This window comes from Malurus melanocephalus, unplaced genomic scaffold (genome assembly GCF_030028575.1).
Source record: "Malurus melanocephalus ecotype Western Australia unplaced genomic scaffold, MMel_1.1 scaffold_658, whole genome shotgun sequence".
Classification (NCBI taxonomy): Eukaryota; Metazoa; Chordata; class Aves; order Passeriformes; family Maluridae; genus Malurus; species Malurus melanocephalus.
Window position 1 is genome coordinate 285,258 of NW_026623890.1, and position 17,689 is coordinate 302,946.

The 17,689-nt window shown below is 56.4% G+C and overlaps 1 protein-coding gene across 1 annotated transcript; it reads left to right on the forward strand.

The window, feature by feature from the left end:
* The first annotated feature begins 6,641 nt into the window (after positions 1–6,641).
* On the forward strand, positions 6,642–15,164 carry HEYL (hes related family bHLH transcription factor with YRPW motif like). The gene is made up of 5 exons (XM_057383774.1): positions 6,642–6,876; positions 10,233–10,299; positions 10,674–10,757; positions 11,257–11,338; positions 12,644–15,164. Exons 1-5 carry the CDS (start codon positions 6,797–6,799, stop codon positions 13,309–13,311), a joined length of 981 nt encoding a protein of 326 aa, XP_057239757.1. The 5' UTR covers positions 6,642–6,796; the 3' UTR covers positions 13,312–15,164.
* Positions 15,165–17,689: the final 2,525 nt, after the last annotated feature.

The window sequence follows — 17,689 nt, forward strand, 5'->3', positions numbered from 1 at the left end:
AGCGGCTTCGTGGAGCAGAAGTCGGATGAGGAGCGGCTGAGGGAGCTGTGGGGCTCAGCCTGGAGAAAAGGGGGATCGGGGGGGATCTTGTGGCTCTGCACAACTCCCTGACAGGAGGGGACAGCCGGGGGCTCTGCTCCCAAGGAACAGGGACGCGAGGAGGGGGACCGGCATCAAGTTGTGCCAGGGGGAATTTAGATTGGATATCAGGAAAATAAATAATCGCTGAAAGGGTGGTCAGGCGTAGGAACAGCTGCCCAGRGCAGTGGTGGAATCGCCATCCCTGGACGTGCTCAGAAATCGTGMGGATGTGGCACCTGGGGACACGCTTTGGTGGAGAGCTGGGTTAATGGTTACACTCGATTTTAAGGGTCTTTTCCAMTTTTAATGATTCTGGGGGAAGCACCAGCATGGAAAACAGCAGCGTGTGGTGGTGGGGAGAGGCCGTGCCAGGAGGRAAAGCCGGGAGCTCGCAGCGCCGGAGGGAGCGGCAGCATCGCGCTGCAGCTTCGCCTCTGCCCTGAACTCTGCGTGATCCCTGACCCCGGGGCCGCTGTGGCGGAGGGCTGGTGGCTCTGGAAGCCCTCTGGATGCGCATTTCCCCTCCTCTGGGCTGGAAGGGGCAGGGGACGATCTGTTCCCTATTGACTGGGAGCCTCCTTGCCCCTGTGTCCCTGTGTCGCCACACTCCAAGTGGGGAACAAACCCCTCTCCCTCTTCCCCTGCACCGCCTGAGCCCCCTCTGAGGCACCCAGGGCCTTGTGGAAACCCCTGCAGCACCCCGGGGTGCAGTGAGAGCCTCAGGGTCTCCATGTTCCATCCCTGCTCCATCTCCTTCCCCGACTCTTCCCCTCCTGGGGCCGATCCAACTGGAGAAGAGTCTCCCGCTGTCCCCTCTCCCTGTCCCTTCCCTGTGCCATCTGTCCCCAGCCTCACTGGTGGCGTTCCCACTCAGGATCCTCCCTGAACGTCTCAGCTCTCTGTTTTTAATCCGTTCGCTCGGGGCGCGTTCCGAGCCGGTTGTGATCACCGGGGYTGCGCTCCGAACCCGTTTGGCACCGGCGCACGGAGCCGCACGCACCCGGAGCGCCTCTCGCGTTCCTCCACGAACCGGAGGGTGGCACGGAGCTGAGCTCGGCACCTCGCACGAACATCGGGGCTCGCCCCAGACGGGGGAAATGACGCGAGGCAATCAGCAGCAATTAGCCCCTTTTTTTTTTGTTTGTTTTTGGAAAAGCCGAGGCTTTTCCGTGCGTGCCGATGCTTTGGAAGTGACGGGGGTCGGACGTGCCAAACCGCCGGTCATGTCTGAGCGGGGCTCGGTGCCTCGTGTGGCTTCCATGAGGTTGGGAGGGCTCGGGGGTGATGTCTGCGAATGTTAAAGGCGCTCGTGTAGCCGAGCAGCGAAGGCACATGCTGTCATTGCCTCTCTGCAGTGCCATCTGGCCGGCAGCAGCGCGGCTAGAAGCGGGGCTGCGCGCAGGAGAACATTTTACAACAGAAAGCAATTAAGCGAATAAAGCCCTTTTTAAAATCCAGTAATTAAAAACAGTCCCTCCCCCTTGTTTTCCTTTTAAGCTGAAAGTTGCTGTTTACTCATTTGCTTTACAAAGTGTGCCTTGTTGTGGCTTCAGAAGAAATGAAAGTTTGAAGTGGTTAGAGAAGAAAGGCTTTGGGGCTGCTGCGTTCCAGGCAGGGCGGAGGGGCAGGGGCTCTCCAGCCCGGCTTGTTTGTATTTGTTCTTGTCTACTCACAAGATCGCTAAACACACATTTAACAAGTGGTGAAACTGTCTCGCAGGCCGATCTCTCCCAGGGTTCATGAGAAGAGGCCTGGCACATTAGCATTGCTGGGGGAAGGGGAGGGGGAGGACAGGCCTTTTGAAGGGCTGCTGTTTTGGGGCTGAGCGAGGGAAGGGCTCCTTGAGCGGGCCAAGTCCCAAACAAAGGCATTGTGTTCCCCTGAGCCCTGGGGATGGCCCCGGGGGAAGGCCAGGACCTCGCCTCACCAGCCATAGGTTTTCCCATCCCGGCTCCTCTCGTTCCTTAGCACGGGTGAAGCCCTGAGGCCACCCGAGTTTTTCCAGMGGCCGGAGATGGGAGCGGGGCCGGCACCTCCGGGGCTGCTCAACCCATCCCTGAGAGCCAGAGACAAGGARCCAACCCAGCCAGGGCTGCAGCGGGCATGGGCACCATCCTGTGCCACCGCTGCTCGCCTTGTCCCTGTCACCCTCACCTTGTCCCCAGCACCCTCACCTTGTCTGCATCACCCTCGCCTTGTCCTCATCACCCTCACCTTGTCCCCAACACCCTCACCCTGTCCCCAACACCCTCACCTTGCTCAGTCACTCTCACCTTGTCCTCAACACCTTCACCTTGTCCCTGTCACCCTCACCTTGTTTGCATCACCCTCACCCGGTCCCCAACACCCTCACCTGTCCCCAACACCCTCACCTTGTCCCCAACACCCTCACCTTGTCCCCATCACCCTCACCCTGTCCCCAACACCCTCACCTTGCTCAGTCACTCTCACCTTGTCCTCATCACCCTCATCTTGTCGCCAACACCCTTACTTTGTCCCCAACACCCTCACCTTGTCTGCATCACCCTCACCTTGTCCCAGTCACCCTCACCTTGTCCCTGTCACCCTCATCTTGTCCCTGTCACCCTCTCTGGGTCCAATGGCATTAAATCTCTGCTGCTCTCTGTGCAGCCCCAGGGGAGCCCWGACCTCTCTTCAGGCTCCTGGACAAGCAGTGACCCCATTTTTCAGCAGATTTGGGGCAATATTTATCATCACTCATCGTGTCTTCCCTGCAAAGCGAGTGCCCAGGGAAGCAGCATCATTATGGGTGGGGAAACTGAGGCATATCAAGGGCCCAAACCCCTGGTGGTGTCTGATGCTAAACCATCAAGATTCTCTGCTGATTGCAGGATGAAGATCCTGTTCCTGGCTGTCCCCCATCCCTGGGGACACCGAGTGGCACAGACCCAAGGGCACAGCAGCACCTCTGAGCTGGGCAGGTGCAGCCTCATGGTTTCCATCCCACGGGATTTGCAGCGCTGAGCCGCGTTCCCAGAGCCGCCGCGGGGCAATAGGTGTGAGGACACAGCCATCCCTGCCGGGGTGGTGAGGGCAGTGCCCAATTTCAGTTCTGGGATCTGTCCCATCCCTACCTGGGGAAGGGTGAGGCCACAGCTTGGTGGGAAAATGTTTTTTTTGGTTTTTTTTTCCCTCCCCTGTCCTGCCCGTAGCGGCCGGCGGGGCGGGCTCTGCGTTGCGTGGGCTGGGGAAGTTGAGGGGAATTCGCAATTGTGRTGCCTCTGGTTTGGAGCAGAGCCACAGCAAACAATCCTCTGCTGGCCCTGCTCCAGCTCTGCCAAACCACCGAGGTGATACCGTGTGTCCATCCCTCCGCGCTTYCACCCCAAATCACCCSCAAAAACCCCGTGGGTGATGAATCCCCGCTCTCATTCCGCAGCCAGCGATCCCGCCCRGCATCCCTGAGTGGCCTCTGCTTTGGAAATCGCAGCTGCGGCTGCGGCGGGCGGCGCTGGGAGCCGGGGTGAGGAGGTGATGTTGACTGAAGATGTGCGGACAGGGCATTCCAGGCACGCACGGGGTTAAACCAGAGGTGTCAGTTCACGGGGAGGTAACAGATAAGTCCCGCTCCTCCGCTGCYTTCTGGCTTTCCAGAAGCCTTGCCCTCCCTCCCACATTCCAGCTGCTGCAGCTTTTCACAGCTGGCCGCTCTCCTGGGACATTTCCCAGAGCTGAGAAGGCAGGAGGGGAGGGAGAAATGAGGGAGGGGGGGCTGATGGCTGGGCTGACCATCACCCCTCCAGGAAAACTCAGTCTGGAGCCCCTGATCCCCAGGACAGGCCCGGCACGGACAAACCTGGGCAATCCCAGCTCCCTGGCAGGGATCCACCCTCAATCCTGGCCCGGAGAGTTTTTCCTGCTGCAGGGAAGGGACATCAATCTTTGCAGCTCGCTTATTCCTTGGCCTCTGAAGCAGGGGGAGCCAATTAGCGCTGGGTGTGATGGATGGCTTAGCCCCGTTCTCGTGACACCCATCCTCTGGAAACTGTTCCCACCGCCGAGAGGCACAGCCAGCGGGGCTGGGGGCCAAGCTCTCACCGGTTCCCGAGCTCCAGAGGGTCCCACAGGGGTCCCAGGGATGGGGACAGGCATTGCAGCAATGTTGCTGTGATCCCAGAGGGGAAACTGCCCCGAGCACGGGGCCAGGGTTGTTAATTCAGGGCTTGGGGAGAGATTTCCTYTGATAATTCCCTGGTTTGGCTGAGGCAAAGCCTGGAGCTCTCCAGGGAAGAGGGAATGGGATCTGGGCGAGGGTTGGTCACCCACTGCTTGTGGCTCTGCTCTTTGGGGTCGCTGTACCGTGGGAATTGGGTGCAAAGGTGTCCAGGAGAGGCCAGGAGAGGCAGAAACCCCATTCCTGCACCCCAATCTCCCCTTCCCTGCAGTGGGGAAAGGTCTGGCTGCTCCCTCCCACGGGAGAGGGGTGACACTCCCGAAACCCAGCTCCCATTTATTCCTTCCCTGTCATTAAACCGCCCCATCAAGGGTCACAGCACCATCTCTGCTTCATCTGGGGTGGTTCAGATGCCCCTCACAATCCCCCCTGGGATCCCTGGGGTCGATTATAAACCACTCTCCAGGAGCACAGGCTGGAAAACAGATCCGATTACAGGAGAAGTGGGTTTCGGGGCCCCCGCTCTGTTCATAATGAAGTGTAATCCTAGAAAAACATGTTGCCAATTACACTTCAATTGAACCCAGATAATGATGCTTAGAAAGGGCCCAGAAAAGATGGAGTCTGGACAGTGAATTCCTTCCTAATGGAGAAGAAAAGTTTTCCTCTGCGGCAGGTCTGGGCTCTGCTTGGTTCAGGCTCGCTGTGAGACGAGCAAGAGCCTGAAACAACCAATCTCRGGATCCCATTGAAATGGTTTTATCGGTGGAAAGAGCATTAATCTCTCAAAAACACATGTTTATGGGAAGTTTGGTTTGGAGACGTGTGTGTTTCTAACTGAAATCACTTTGGGAAGGGAGGAGGAGCAGGTCTCAAAACTGCTAAAATAACACTTTTCTRATTCTTCTGCTTCAAAGTAACTTTTCATTTGGAAATGTAAGCTGATAACAGCTCGGCTTCTTGACCACTTCTCATAGTGAAAACAAAACTTCAGGATTAGAGAAACAAAGTGCCGTGACCTAAAGCGAAGGTTTCACTTCTTTTGGTTTCTGCTCTCTTTTGCAGTTTACAAACACCGCCGAGAGCTCAGTTTTCCACTCCAGCACAGGACGGTCGGTTCAGGTCCCGGTTCAGGGAGGAGAGGACGGTGCGATCCGGTGCCAAAAACTTCTCGGGGGGAGGCCGTGCTTTGCACCGGCGTGGGCGAAGGGCAGGCGGGAGCCGGGATTTGGCTTTTCCGGAGCTGCTGGGGAATCGCAGACACCTCGGGGTTGGCGGGTGCAGCGTGGGTGAGCTGGCAGAGATGGCTGAGGGAGATAGGGAGCACCYCGGGAGGCCACAGGGGATGGCTGGAGGGGTGGCTTGGCCGGCCCGAGCGGCGACGGGCTGTTATCGCAGCCACGGTCTCTGCGAAAGGGCTTTGGGAAACCCACGTGTTGCCAGATCTCATCGCCGATTATTTTTTTCAAAATAAAAGGCATTATTTTCGTACTGGGAACCTCCACTTCAGCGCTCTCCCTCCTCTCTTTTTTTTTTTTTTTTTTTTTTTTTTTTTTTTTTTTTTNTCTCTCTCTCTCTCCCACACACGCACACGTTTTTTGCTGCCTTGGGGGATTTTAGCAGCGCAGGGCTCTGAAAAACAGATTCCTCCCTCCTTCCTGCAGCACAGGAGAAGGGGAGATGCTCTCTAGATGATGGACCGGGGGTTAAACTTCCCAGAAAACAACGATTCATCCCAGTGTCGCAAACCCTAAAACCGGGCTCGGGCCGGTTTTGTTTCACAGGATAGGTGTCAAATGACCAGTGAGCTGGCACTCGCAGAGGCTCCGAGGCTGTGGGAGCGTGGCAGAGGGCCGAGCTCCCGGCGGGACCACCGCGGCGTGGTGGCGGAGCCATCCCGAGCGCGGTGCCACCGCTGCCACCCTGCCCTCGGCCCCTGATCGGTGCCAACCGAGGGCCCTTTGAGCGGCGTCCTCAGGAGCCGCTTTCCGTCGGGATCAGGAGCCCGCGAAGAGCGCGGGGCCGGGCAGACATGTGTGTGCGTGTGGGGCTGGATGTTGATTTTTCCCTGAAACAACTCAAGGCTTTATCAGTCCCATCTCTTTCCCACGGTTTTCTGTTGCCAGTGAGGTCACTGGTCCCTTTAAACTGGGGCTGAGGCCAATGTGCAGCGGGTGGAAGGGGGGCCGCGGGCAGGACGGGGAGGGGGGGACATGAGACGGTTCACACAGACTGTTCCTTTTACAGGAAGACTTGGGATTTCGACCAGCGAGCGGGAGGAGGCGGGGGGGCCCTGGGAACCGGGGAGCGCCGGCGCGGCCGCGTAATCCGTCACTCCCGGGAGATGGTGGCTCATTAACCCATTACCCGGGAGGTGGGGACGTGCCGGGAGGGAGCCAGGGAAGGAGAGCCGGGGGTGGGAAAAGCAGAGCGGGCAGGGGAGGAGCCGTGCGGGGCCGGAGCGGCGGAGCACGGGCAGGGACGGCACTGCCCCGAGCGCGGCGGGCGAGGACGGCGGTGGCCACCGGGGCCACGCGTGGGGCAACCTCGCCGAGCCCACCGGCCTCTCCCCGCGCCAGGATGAAGCGGCTCTGCGAGGAGAGCTCGTCCGACACCGAGTCTGACGGCACCATCGACGTGGGCCGGGAGGAGGAGTACAGGTGAGGGCAGGCTCCGTCCCACGCGGGGTTTTGGGGGCTCCCCGGAGCTGCTCGGGGTGGCAGCGCTCGGTGCCTGCGGAGCATGGCACGGAGGGCACCGGGGCAGCCACCGCTGCACCAGGGCACGGCACGGAGGGCACCGGGGCCGCACCGGGGCACGGCACGGAGGGCACCGGGGCTGCACCGGGGCACGGAGGGCACAGGGGCTGCACCGGGGCACGGCACGGGAGGGCACCGGGGCAGCACCGGGAGTCCCTCGCACCTCGCCCAATCCCTCGGGATCGGGCTGGTCCTGCGGGGCGCTGCCAGGATGACCCCACAGTGGCCGCGTGGGCTGGTGCTGGCCACGGCACTGACGCCACAAGGAGACCGAAGTGGTTAAACATCCAAGTGTTAAAGCTGTAGGGCAGCGGGAGCCCGTTCTGTGCACCCCCGGATGGGGCAGCCCCAAAGAGCAGAGGCACCCCCAGCTGCCTGACACCCCTGCGCTCCCGGCAATCCAGAGAATGTGGAACAAACTGGGAGGTTTTTCATGAGAAAAACGCTTCTGCTYTGCTGATGCATTCGTAACGCACCAGCTGGGGCTGTGATGTGTTCGAGAGGGAGCCCGAGCGGGGAAGGGCTGCCCTGGTGCCCCTCTGTCCCATCGCTGCCGAGCTGCGCTTTCAGCTCTGCGGTTTTGCGGTTTGTGAGGGAATGCTGAGGACGGGACCCGCGTGTGGCTCCCCGGGCGATGCCCTCAGGGCTCCCCTGGCAAAGGGCATCCCCAGCTCCGCGGGCAGTCCCGGTTCCCAGGCTGGCTCAGCCCTCCCAGGCTCCGAGGGTGCAGACGGCGCAGGGGATGAAGGAAAGGCTCTGTTATTTGTTCCCATCCAAAAATCAGCTGCTTTTGAACTCTTGTTTCAGTAGCCAAGTGTYCCCCTCCCTCCACATCCAGCGAGGCCTTGGATTAATTCATTCYCTCTTGCTCTTTGGTATCTTGAGCGGAGAAATTGCCTGGCTGGAGCCAAGCTCAGGTTCTCTTGGGACTAAATTCATGACTCTGCTTCTGACACAGTCAGAGCAGAGTCGGGCACGSCTGACACAAAATGTCCTGCAGAAATTCCCTGAGCCCTGATGCAGTTTCCAAGTGCATCAATATTTAAGCTACTTYCCTGCTGCAGGTGAAATACATCCCACCTTTTCACATCAGTGCAGAACACCGAGTCTACAGTACCCCGAGGAATAAAATATTGGAATTGTCGCAATATTTTATTTSAATGACCAGTAATGATGAACTTTTAATCTCTCTCTGGCGCTGCTAATGTGTTTGTCTTCTGGAGGCAGTTGTAGAACCAGGCTGGCTGTGATCTGGTGATATTTATATTTATATTTATATGGGTGAATGTTGTTCCTCATGGCACGCAAATCTATGGCCAAAAGAGCTGTTCCTGCCCTGCTGAGGTTACACCCCGAGTAATGCYATCCTGCACGGGATGCTGGTGGATCCAGAAAAAAATCAAGCACTTCCAGGTGGGGAATGAGAAGGAGTGATTAGAGCAGAGAGAGGCTGCCTGGCTGGGGTTCCCAGCCCATTACCCATGAATGGTTTGGGCAAACCAGTTTTCCTGTAGTCAGGGGGTGAGTCACGTCGGGTGYGAGGCTTGGAGCAACTTTAGGCTCCGAGGTCACTGCAGAAATGTGAGATCTGCTCAGTTCACAGCCAAAGATCTGCTGTGAGTGATAAAACAGAGCAAAGAGCGTTGCAGAAATTTTAATCACCGGAGAATGTGTTCACACTACCTTTTATGTGGTTGAAATCCATCAGACGTATTTTTAAAATGCATTTTGCAGTGAGATGGGTGTTGATMTCCACATCTGGAGCTGAAGCTCACAAAGAGCAGCACATCTGCAAAGAGAACTTCAAAATTCTCTGCTCCTCCTTGAATGCCTGCCCTGATAGGAGATTTCAGCTCCTACCCTCTGCACCCACAACACCCCGATGTCGGTGAAGAACCGATTTTCACACCAAAATTCCTCATTCTGTGCGCCTGTGTCTGCTGGAGATGCGTGTTAGTGCTTGTGGAGCCAGCCAGCACCTCTGCCCAGAGAGAGCCCACCCAGCAGACATTCAAATAGGGGAGCTGCATGGAGATGAGCAGAGCAGGCAGCAGAAGAACGTGTTATTGTGTGAAACCACTTCTGAAAGCGCCTCGCTTGGGCCTATTTTTAATAGGYTGAGTCGGGTCTAGTTTTGGGCTGGCTGCAGACAGCGCTGTCTGTGCAGGAAAATCCTTAACAGGCTCGAATTAAAATGCTTYGTCAAACTGAAAAACATTTGGATGGGGGTGAACCCAAGTGGCCCTTTCCAGATTTGGGTGTCTGACAGGAGCTCCAGCCGGGATTGTGGATGGATGAGCATTCACATCCCTGCTCTGAGTTTTGTAAGGCRCAGGATCAGCCCTGAGCCAGTTCCACTCTCCAGAAGGACAAACCCTGCTTGGGGAAGGTGGGAGGGGGCTCAGCCATCCTCATCCCCCTCCCCAGCCCAGGGGTTGCGCTCCAAGGAGTTTCCCACGCCTGGTTATCCATCCTTGTGGACATTTCACCTCCGTGGGGACCTGAGGGTTGAATTTTTSCTCCCTCTGCATGTCTGGTGCTGAGCTTTGGTGTCTTTAGCCTGGTGGGCTCAGTGGGGTTTGTGGGACCCTTTTCCTTAGCCTGTCCCCACCATGAGCCAGCAGGAGGATCCCTGCTCCATCCCCTCCTGCCAGTTGTCCTCCCTGCCCCTCTTGGAATGATTCAGGGCTCTCCGTGCATTCAGAACATCCCAGCCCACCCCAAAAACTGCGGTTTGGGAAGCGACTCTCCGGGAAGCCCTCAGAAACCACATCAGTGCCGCCGCTGGCCTCACCCTGAGGAGCAGCCAGCCCTCCCTGGGTGGGAGCTCAGATCCCTCCTGCTATCACAGCTCCGAGATGCAAAGCCCTGCAGACAGGGCAGGCTCAGACACGAGAKCCAGGAGGTTCACACGCAGAGGGAAAAAGGCCATGACTCCTTTTCCAGCCCTGTGGAGATGCCATCACGGGTTGGGATTGATGAATTGTGCCTGGGAGTGGATGGAGAGTTTGATTTGGGAAATCTGTCCCAGGATGGTGGGGGATTCTCAGAGAGGAGAGAGTGGGATTCAAGTCTCTGCTTGGCTCCCCACCCCCAATTCCTGAGCTCTGTGTTGTGGGTAAAAATGAGTTAGAAACCGCAGAAGATATTTTTTTGGAGGGTGGGGGGAGGAAAATGCAGATGTGTGCAGAACATCTGTGCAACAGAGTCTGCTCTCCAGCCAGTGCTGGGAATGATCCCCTCTCCTTCCTTTCCAGCCACGTTTCCAGGTCTGTGTCTCCCACTACGACATCTCAGATCCAAGCCAGGAAGAAGAGGAGAGGGGTGAGTGTCCTTTAGGATGAGCAGGGCAGCTGTGCCCCTGCTCAGGCTGGCTGTGTGTGCCAGGGATGTCCCCTGTGTGCTGTTAGCCTGTCCTTACCACTAGGACACAGCACAAAATCACTTTTACCCTGCTCCTGCTCCATCCCCTGCACAACTCCCTCCAAAACCATTTTTTTTTTTGGCTTTTTTTGACCTCAAATCTGGGGAGAGCAATTTCACCCKTTCGCATTTCTTCACTCAACTCTCRCATCCCAAAAATTTGYGTACATGGCCCTTTCAAAGCACTTCACTCCACCTGGAGGGCTTTAGATCTGTGAGCTGTGGCTGTAAATAATGGTGATTTCTTTATTTTCTCCACTTGGGAATCTCTGCAGATCATCGAGAAGCGGCGCCGTGACCGAATCAACAGCAGCCTCTCGGAGCTGCGGCGCCTGGTGCCAACAGCCTTTGAGAAGCAGGTGGGTGGGTGTGGGTGAGAGCTGCAGGGTTTGGGGTGCCCTCCTGTGAGAGCTGCAGGGTTTGGGGTGCCCTCCTGTGAGAGCTGCAGGGTTTGGGGTGCCCTCCTCGGAGAGCTGCAGGGTTTGGGGTACAGCCCTCAGAATGAGAAAGGCACAAACTTGCTCCAGCCTTTCCTACCATCCTCACTCCAGATGGGGGAACCGGGGTGGTGAAATGATATTAGAGAATATTCAGGAGCCCTGGGGAGGGTAAATTCAATCTAGGAAGGGTTTTGCAGWTATGAGGAAGCACAGAAATAAGGATTTTTCAATCTGCATTGGGAAGGAGCTCTTTTTTCTGACTTGATGTGAAAAACAGAGCCCTGCTGGATGCCCTGTGCCATTCTGAGCACTCCTGGGCTTCRGGGAGGAAATCATTGGTCACACCCTGACTCCTGAGAGGCACAAAGCCCTGAACCATAAAATGATGAATGGCTTTTTCTTTCTGCTCCCAACACAGGGGTCTTCCAAGCTGGAGAAGGCAGAAATTCTGCAAATGACAGTGGATCACTTAAAAATGCTCCACGCCACAGGAGGAGCAGGTAAGAACTGCTCTGATGAGCACATGGGTGAGGTGAGGGTGGAAAGCTGGAAGGAAAATTCCCCATCAGTCACAGCAGTGAGCTCTGCCTGCTTCCCGAGGGAAATACCTTTTGAGGGAGGGCAGATGGACATTTTCCTACAGATGGCTCAGCATCCCATGCGTGACATTGTGATATGTGGGATGGTGACCCCCCTGCAGCCCCACAGGGATGGCACTGKTGGTGTCACACCCGCTGCTAAAAGCTGTTCAGCCAGAGACTCGTTTATTCCCGCTCAGAAATGGAGCCTGCTTCCAGAAAAAMCATATTAAACTCTTTACCTCCTCCCTGGGATACATTTCCTGCGGAGGCTGAATTCTGCATGAGGACTCTGCAAATAAACAAGGCCTTTTTTTCCTTTCTGTTCTTTTTTTTTTTCTTTTTTGTGTGTGTGTCTCTTGGTTGTTATAAGAAGAGAGAGGGAGCCCTGTGCAAAATTCAACAAAGGTCTTATTTGTACTGAGACCTTGGTACAGACCCTCTGTCCTGTTCCAGTTAACAGGATGGAGATCACAGCTCCAGTAAAGAAGCCTCTGGCTTGCTTACCACCCAGTTTTGGCTTGCTGGGGACATTGCTGGCATCCAGGCTTTGGTTCAGGGCTGTAACTTGGTCTGGAACATTTGTTTAGATATTCAGTTTGACTGCACTGCAACAAAGGGYGGCATTGTCACGAGAGACCCCGTCAAGCACAGTGGTCCAGCGCTTCACTGTGCTGTGACATTCTCTGCTTTATTGCTTATGGACTCATGAAGCTGCGAGTTGGGAGCAGAAACCTCAAAATCAGCCGTCAGTTGCTGATTTCTGTGGTTTTGAGCTTTTTCCCCCAGCTGTTTTGGTTCTGCCACTGCTCTGTGACTTTGGAGTCTAAATTTTGGGAGGCAGGCAGAGGAAGGAGACCAAACCCAGTGTCCCTCCAACCCACAGCCACGTCTCCAGCAGTGATAACTGAGAGAATCCAAGGAGAAAAAATTCGTCTTTTCTTAGCATAGCTAATGAAACCTCCTGCTGGTCTCACGTGGAGTGAGAGGCTCCCTGACCCTGGCAGGTTTATCGTGGTGAGATAACCGCAGACGCCGCTCTCACGCACGCAAACGTCCGGTCCCTGGGGACACCCACTTGGCCACCCGCTTCAGGAATATCACACAGCAGCAAAGTGCCTCAAGTGAAACACAGTGCGTTAGAGAGGGCAGTGAAACCCAAATGCATTCCTGAGCTCTGCACGGCCTTACTGACACCCWACTGAYACCCATGTCCTCTCTCTCCAGGCTTCCTGGACGCCCGGGCGCTGGCCGTGGATTACAGGAGCATCGGCTTCCGCGAGTGTCTCACCGAGGTTGTCAGGTACCTGGGCATCCTCGAGGGTCAAAACGCCGCCGACCCCATCCGCCTGCGACTCCTCTCCCACCTCAATAATTACGTGGCGGAAATGGAGCCCTCGCCCGTGGCCACGTCCCTGCTGCCCATCCAGACGTGGCCGTGGTCCTTCCTGCACGGCTCCGCGGGCCCGGTGCAGATCCCCAGGAGGGAGGCAGCTCCCGCTCCGCTTGTTTTGACTGCATCATCCCTGGCTTATCCGAGCCCTGCGGTGAGGCCGGCCCCGCTCCGCCGTGTCCCCGGGGAGATGCTGCCGTCCCGCCGGAGCTTTCTGGCCGGCAGGATGGGCTCCTCCAGCCGGAGAGCCAGAGGTGCCGGTTCATCCGCGGCCGTGCCGGCCGTGCCCAGGATGCCGTCGCCGGCGGGAGCGCTGAGAGAGGGCTCGTCTAAGAGCAGCCAAATCGCCACRTTCCTGTTCTCCCCGGCCTCTGCCGGCATCCCGGTGCCGCCGGCTTACGCGGCGCCTCCCGTCTTGGGCGCAGCCGCGCAGGGACCCGGGATCAGGGTTGGGACATCCAGGATCTGCCGCTCGTGGGCGACTGAAATCGGGGCTTTCTGACRCTGCCTTCCCCTCCGGAGACAGGAGTCCTTCAGCACTCATCGCCCACAGGGCTGAGAACGAACTCGGTTGAAAAGGCATCTTTCCTGCTTTGCAGAAGCCAAGGATCCATAGAGAAAATTCTCTCTGCTCTTCCCTCTCTCCTCGCAGCGYCCTCCTCGCCTCGCCATCACACGTCCTCTCCCTCGTGACGCCTGCAAATGTAAATCACATCCGATTCTGTGCCCTTGTCTGGACGAGGCCGTGCTCCAGACCCTTCTGGCTACGAGGGAGGGGGCACACGCAGATCCCAACCCCAGCAAGCCCCTCAGCAGAACCCAGCACTGCTCTCCTTTGGAAAACAGCCAGCCTTGAAATACTGTCTTATTTCCCCTGGGACCCGGAGCTGCCAGCCAGACTTGCTTGTGCTGATTCCTTGCGATGTGTCCCCCAAGCTGCAGCAYCTAATTTTGGTGTGGTGGGATGGACACAGCTCACAGCCCGTGCCCAGCGCTGCTGGCACCCACCAGGCAGCCTCCAGCACCCCCAGCTCCCGAASAGAACTGGCTGCCTGCTAATCCCTGGGCTTTCCTCTCCGCATTACCAGCTTTTCCCACTTACRTGCCCTTAAGGTGGAGTGAGGCAGCGGCTTAACAGGGCTGGTTCCCACAGCCCGGCTGAAATCCCGYCGTGGCTGCAGGGGCTGTGCTGGGTTCCAGGCACAAACCCCGCCGGAGCAGCCGCCCGGGCGCAGCCCTTGCCCCGCGCCGAGGTGTGAAGAGGTGACACTGAGGATTTCAAAGGGATGCCTGTCACGGAGGGGAAGGTTCTGGCGGCCAAAGTGAGAAGAAAATGCCTTTYCCTCTGCCAGTCTCCCAGCTGGAGCCGTCTCTCCTCCACCCCCTGCTGAACAGCCGTGACTGAGAAGGGGGAAAATGTGCTGGAGCAGCCTGAATTTGAAGTGCCTCCCTCGTTCTCCCAGAGCCCTCTCCTCCCACAATGTCTCTGTTTTCTTTCTCCAGCACCACGTTTGGGTCTCACACCTCTCATCCCTCTCCCTGGGCCGGGACCAAAACCCACTGAGGTGTCACTGCACTTGTCCTGAGTCCTGAGAGCTTTCCCTGCCTCGCCCTGTGTGCCCCTAGATGACTGACACAGCAGATCACACCTCTGCTCCTCCAGCTGGCCTCCCCTCCTCTTTTTTTGGGCACAAAGAACAGAAACTTGAAGCTTTCAAGCTACCCCGCTCCTGTGCCACATCCYATGGTGGCAGGAGAGGGTCTCCCAGTGCTCCCCCTCCCCTGAGCAGCCCCTGCTCCCTGCATTTGTGCCTTGTCTTGCTGGGCTACACCTTCAGAATATCCCAGCTGCATGCCCACCCCTTACCCCCTCTCCGCAGCACTGTGACAAGGAAAGAGAGAAAAGGTCAGTGCAAAGAAAGGTGAAAAAGAGGGAGAAGATCTCTTTTGAATGGGAGAGACTCTTCCCATGCCTCAGGTCAGAGGTGCAGCCGGTTGGGCTGTGTGGATGAGCTCTTGTTTTCCTCTCTGCAGATGGTATCTGCCGTGTGCATGTCAATGTGTGAATCTGCCATTGTTTGGGAAGCCGAGCCGCTCCCAGTTGTTTTGATGGAAGTCATCTGCACTTAACACACAGAAATGTCTCTGCTGCTTCTCACCCTTGTCCCCAAGTGCCAGAATCAGCCAGGAACAGCAAATTCCCTTTGAATAAAGCCACGGGAGGGAGATCCTGGTGGGCCCTGGCTGTTCCTGCAGCTGATTTCTGCTCACAGCCTCACTTCACACTGTGCAGTGCTCTTAGATTCACGAGCTGTGGCATCAGCAAAGGTGTCAAATAAAGTCTTTCAAACCCYTGTCCTGGCTGTGAAATGTGGTGTTGAAGTGATTCTGATCTGCTCATCCAGCCTGCCTGGATCATRGAAGGAAGCTGTGAAGGTGAGTAGTTTTGTGGCAGGTTTTGATTCCTGAAAAGCTTAAAAAAAGAAAGGTAAGATGCAGCTTGCAATGTGCCATCCCCTCTGATTGTTTTATAGCTCTTGATGACTCCAGCCCAAGACTTTTTACTTTGCAAAATGAGTCAGAATCAGCCAGGCAGCCACCAAGGCCTGCCCTGAGACTGGCAATAATTCAACACTCGAGAAGAAATAATTTAATGTAGGGTCTACAAAAATGTCAGGGAACAGACGGGGTCCAGCAGAGCCTGGCAGCCAGACACTGAGAGCTCGCCTCGGTCTCCTGACCCTTTGCAGGCAGGACCAGAATAACCTCTGTGGCATCTCGCTGTCGGGAAACGCCTTGGACTAAAYAAAAATCCACAGCCGAGAGCCTGTCTCTGTTTTGAGGAAAGGACCAGTAAACGCTCCCCCTCGTGAAAGATGCTTGGGAGAATTTTCTGGAGAATGGTGGGAATTCAACTTCCTTTCCCATAACTCCTTCTCGCTGCAAAATGCCTTTCAAAACCACCCATAAATCCCTTCCTTAAGTGCTGTGTGGGGAATTGCTGGAAGGGAGCAACTGCAGCTGTGATGGAGTAATGCAGCATCCGTCTGGAAGCGGGGAGAAACTTCAAGAGCAATAATAAGGCTATTGATGACGGCTCGTCCCGCTGGTGCCTGGGCTGCCCTGACCCGGCTGGAGGCGGCGGTGGGAGCTCAACACTCCGCTGTGGCCCAGGCCAGAGAGAGAGAAAAACCAAATTACCCTCCGTGGGAGGCAGGCAGGCACACAAACCGGCCCCGCGGGCTACAGTGGTAAAACAAAACAGAGACAGTGGAAAAAAAACACTTCCTGATCTCGGCGGATCAAACGGGAGCCGGGGTGGGTGGAAGGGCATCGGTTCAGGCCCGTGGGGTTTTCTCCCCACWGCAACGCGGTGATTACAGAGCAGGAGCTCGGCACTGCAGCTTCATTTTATTTTTTTTTYCCCAGGGTTTTCTTTAGCCCAAACGTCTCCTCTAATATATCCCGGCGACTTTTGATCTACCCTGCAGGGGAAATCCCCGAACTCTCCGCGCACTCCCTTCATCCTTGTTCTTCAGGCAAAAACAAAATCCTCATGGGGAGGCCTGTGGGAAGGCGTGGGCTGGGGCTGCTKGGTGGCACARCAAGGSTGGAAAAAAACATGGTCCTGATGGRGGAGACAGGGACAGGGACACTCCCAGGTTGTGGCAGATCTGTTGGGCAGCAGGTGCTTCAGGAGCGAGTCCTGCTCTCCCAAATTCTCTCATGGAAAATGTTGCTTATGCCAGTTCTGCTGCCGCCTGCCCTGGGCGAAACATCTTCCCTTCCTTTCTGTTCGTGGAGCAATCCCGCCCTGCCATCTGCTGGTGAAATCCCAAAGCCGAGGAGGAGAAATCCTACACCGGGGCCAACATTTGGTTGAAACCCCGCCATCTGTGCTGAGAATCGGGTGATCTTTTATGATGCCCACCGGTGASCGAGGTCCAGCTCAGATAAACGGGAGCAGAACAGCTTGGGAGGCTTCTGGATGACGGGTGGGTCATCCATCCCGATGGGGATGGATGGGCAAGATGAAGATGTTAACAGATGTCAGCTCTGCTCCAGGCGTTGCTGAAGGTCCTGACAGAGCCAGCTGGGAAGATCTCAGGTATCGCAGGCCACGGAGGGCAGTAAGAGCAGTGCGGTCCCTGGGGCAGGTTTGTATTCCCCAAACAATCATCGGGAGTAAAAAGGATCGAGGAGGACACAGGGCCGTGGCTGCCTGCACGGCRTCCCCTGGGAGGGAACACAAATGTCACGAAATATGTTTCAAATCAAAGCCGTTCACAGCGGAGCCGCAGCGGCTGCTGCAGCCAAAGGGCGTTTAATGTGGAAACACGCTCTTTTGAGCTGAGCCGTGTTTTGACTTCAGCTGTCAAAGCAGGAGATGAACGCTTCCCCAGCAAGATGCCGGTGTCAGTCCATGGCTTCCCGGCGGAGGAGGCGCCAGCTGTGAAGGACCCAGCACAAAACAGTGGCAGGCGTGATCCCACCAGTGCTCTTGGGAGAATGAAGAGACTGGGAGGAGGAGGATTTGTGCCACTGGTGTTTTTCAAGGCAGAAAATACTGCAAATCATCACAATTTGCTATTTTTATCTTTATTCTGCTGCTCTTRATTGTTCCACTGTAAGGAAGGGGTRAGTATCACATCCCATCTTTATGATAATATCATATCCCACTTTTAAAGCGGATTAAAGCTGATTTAGCGTAGGATTGAAAAGCCACAACACCCAGCTCACCACCCTCTGCAGACAATCTTAGTCCCCCATAACAGGACATCCACAGAGCCTGAAGGTCACGGATGAATCACAGAATCCGTGTCCTCACGCTCTGCTGAAGATGCTGCAAACAGATAATTACGGGTCTCCCTGGAGCTGAT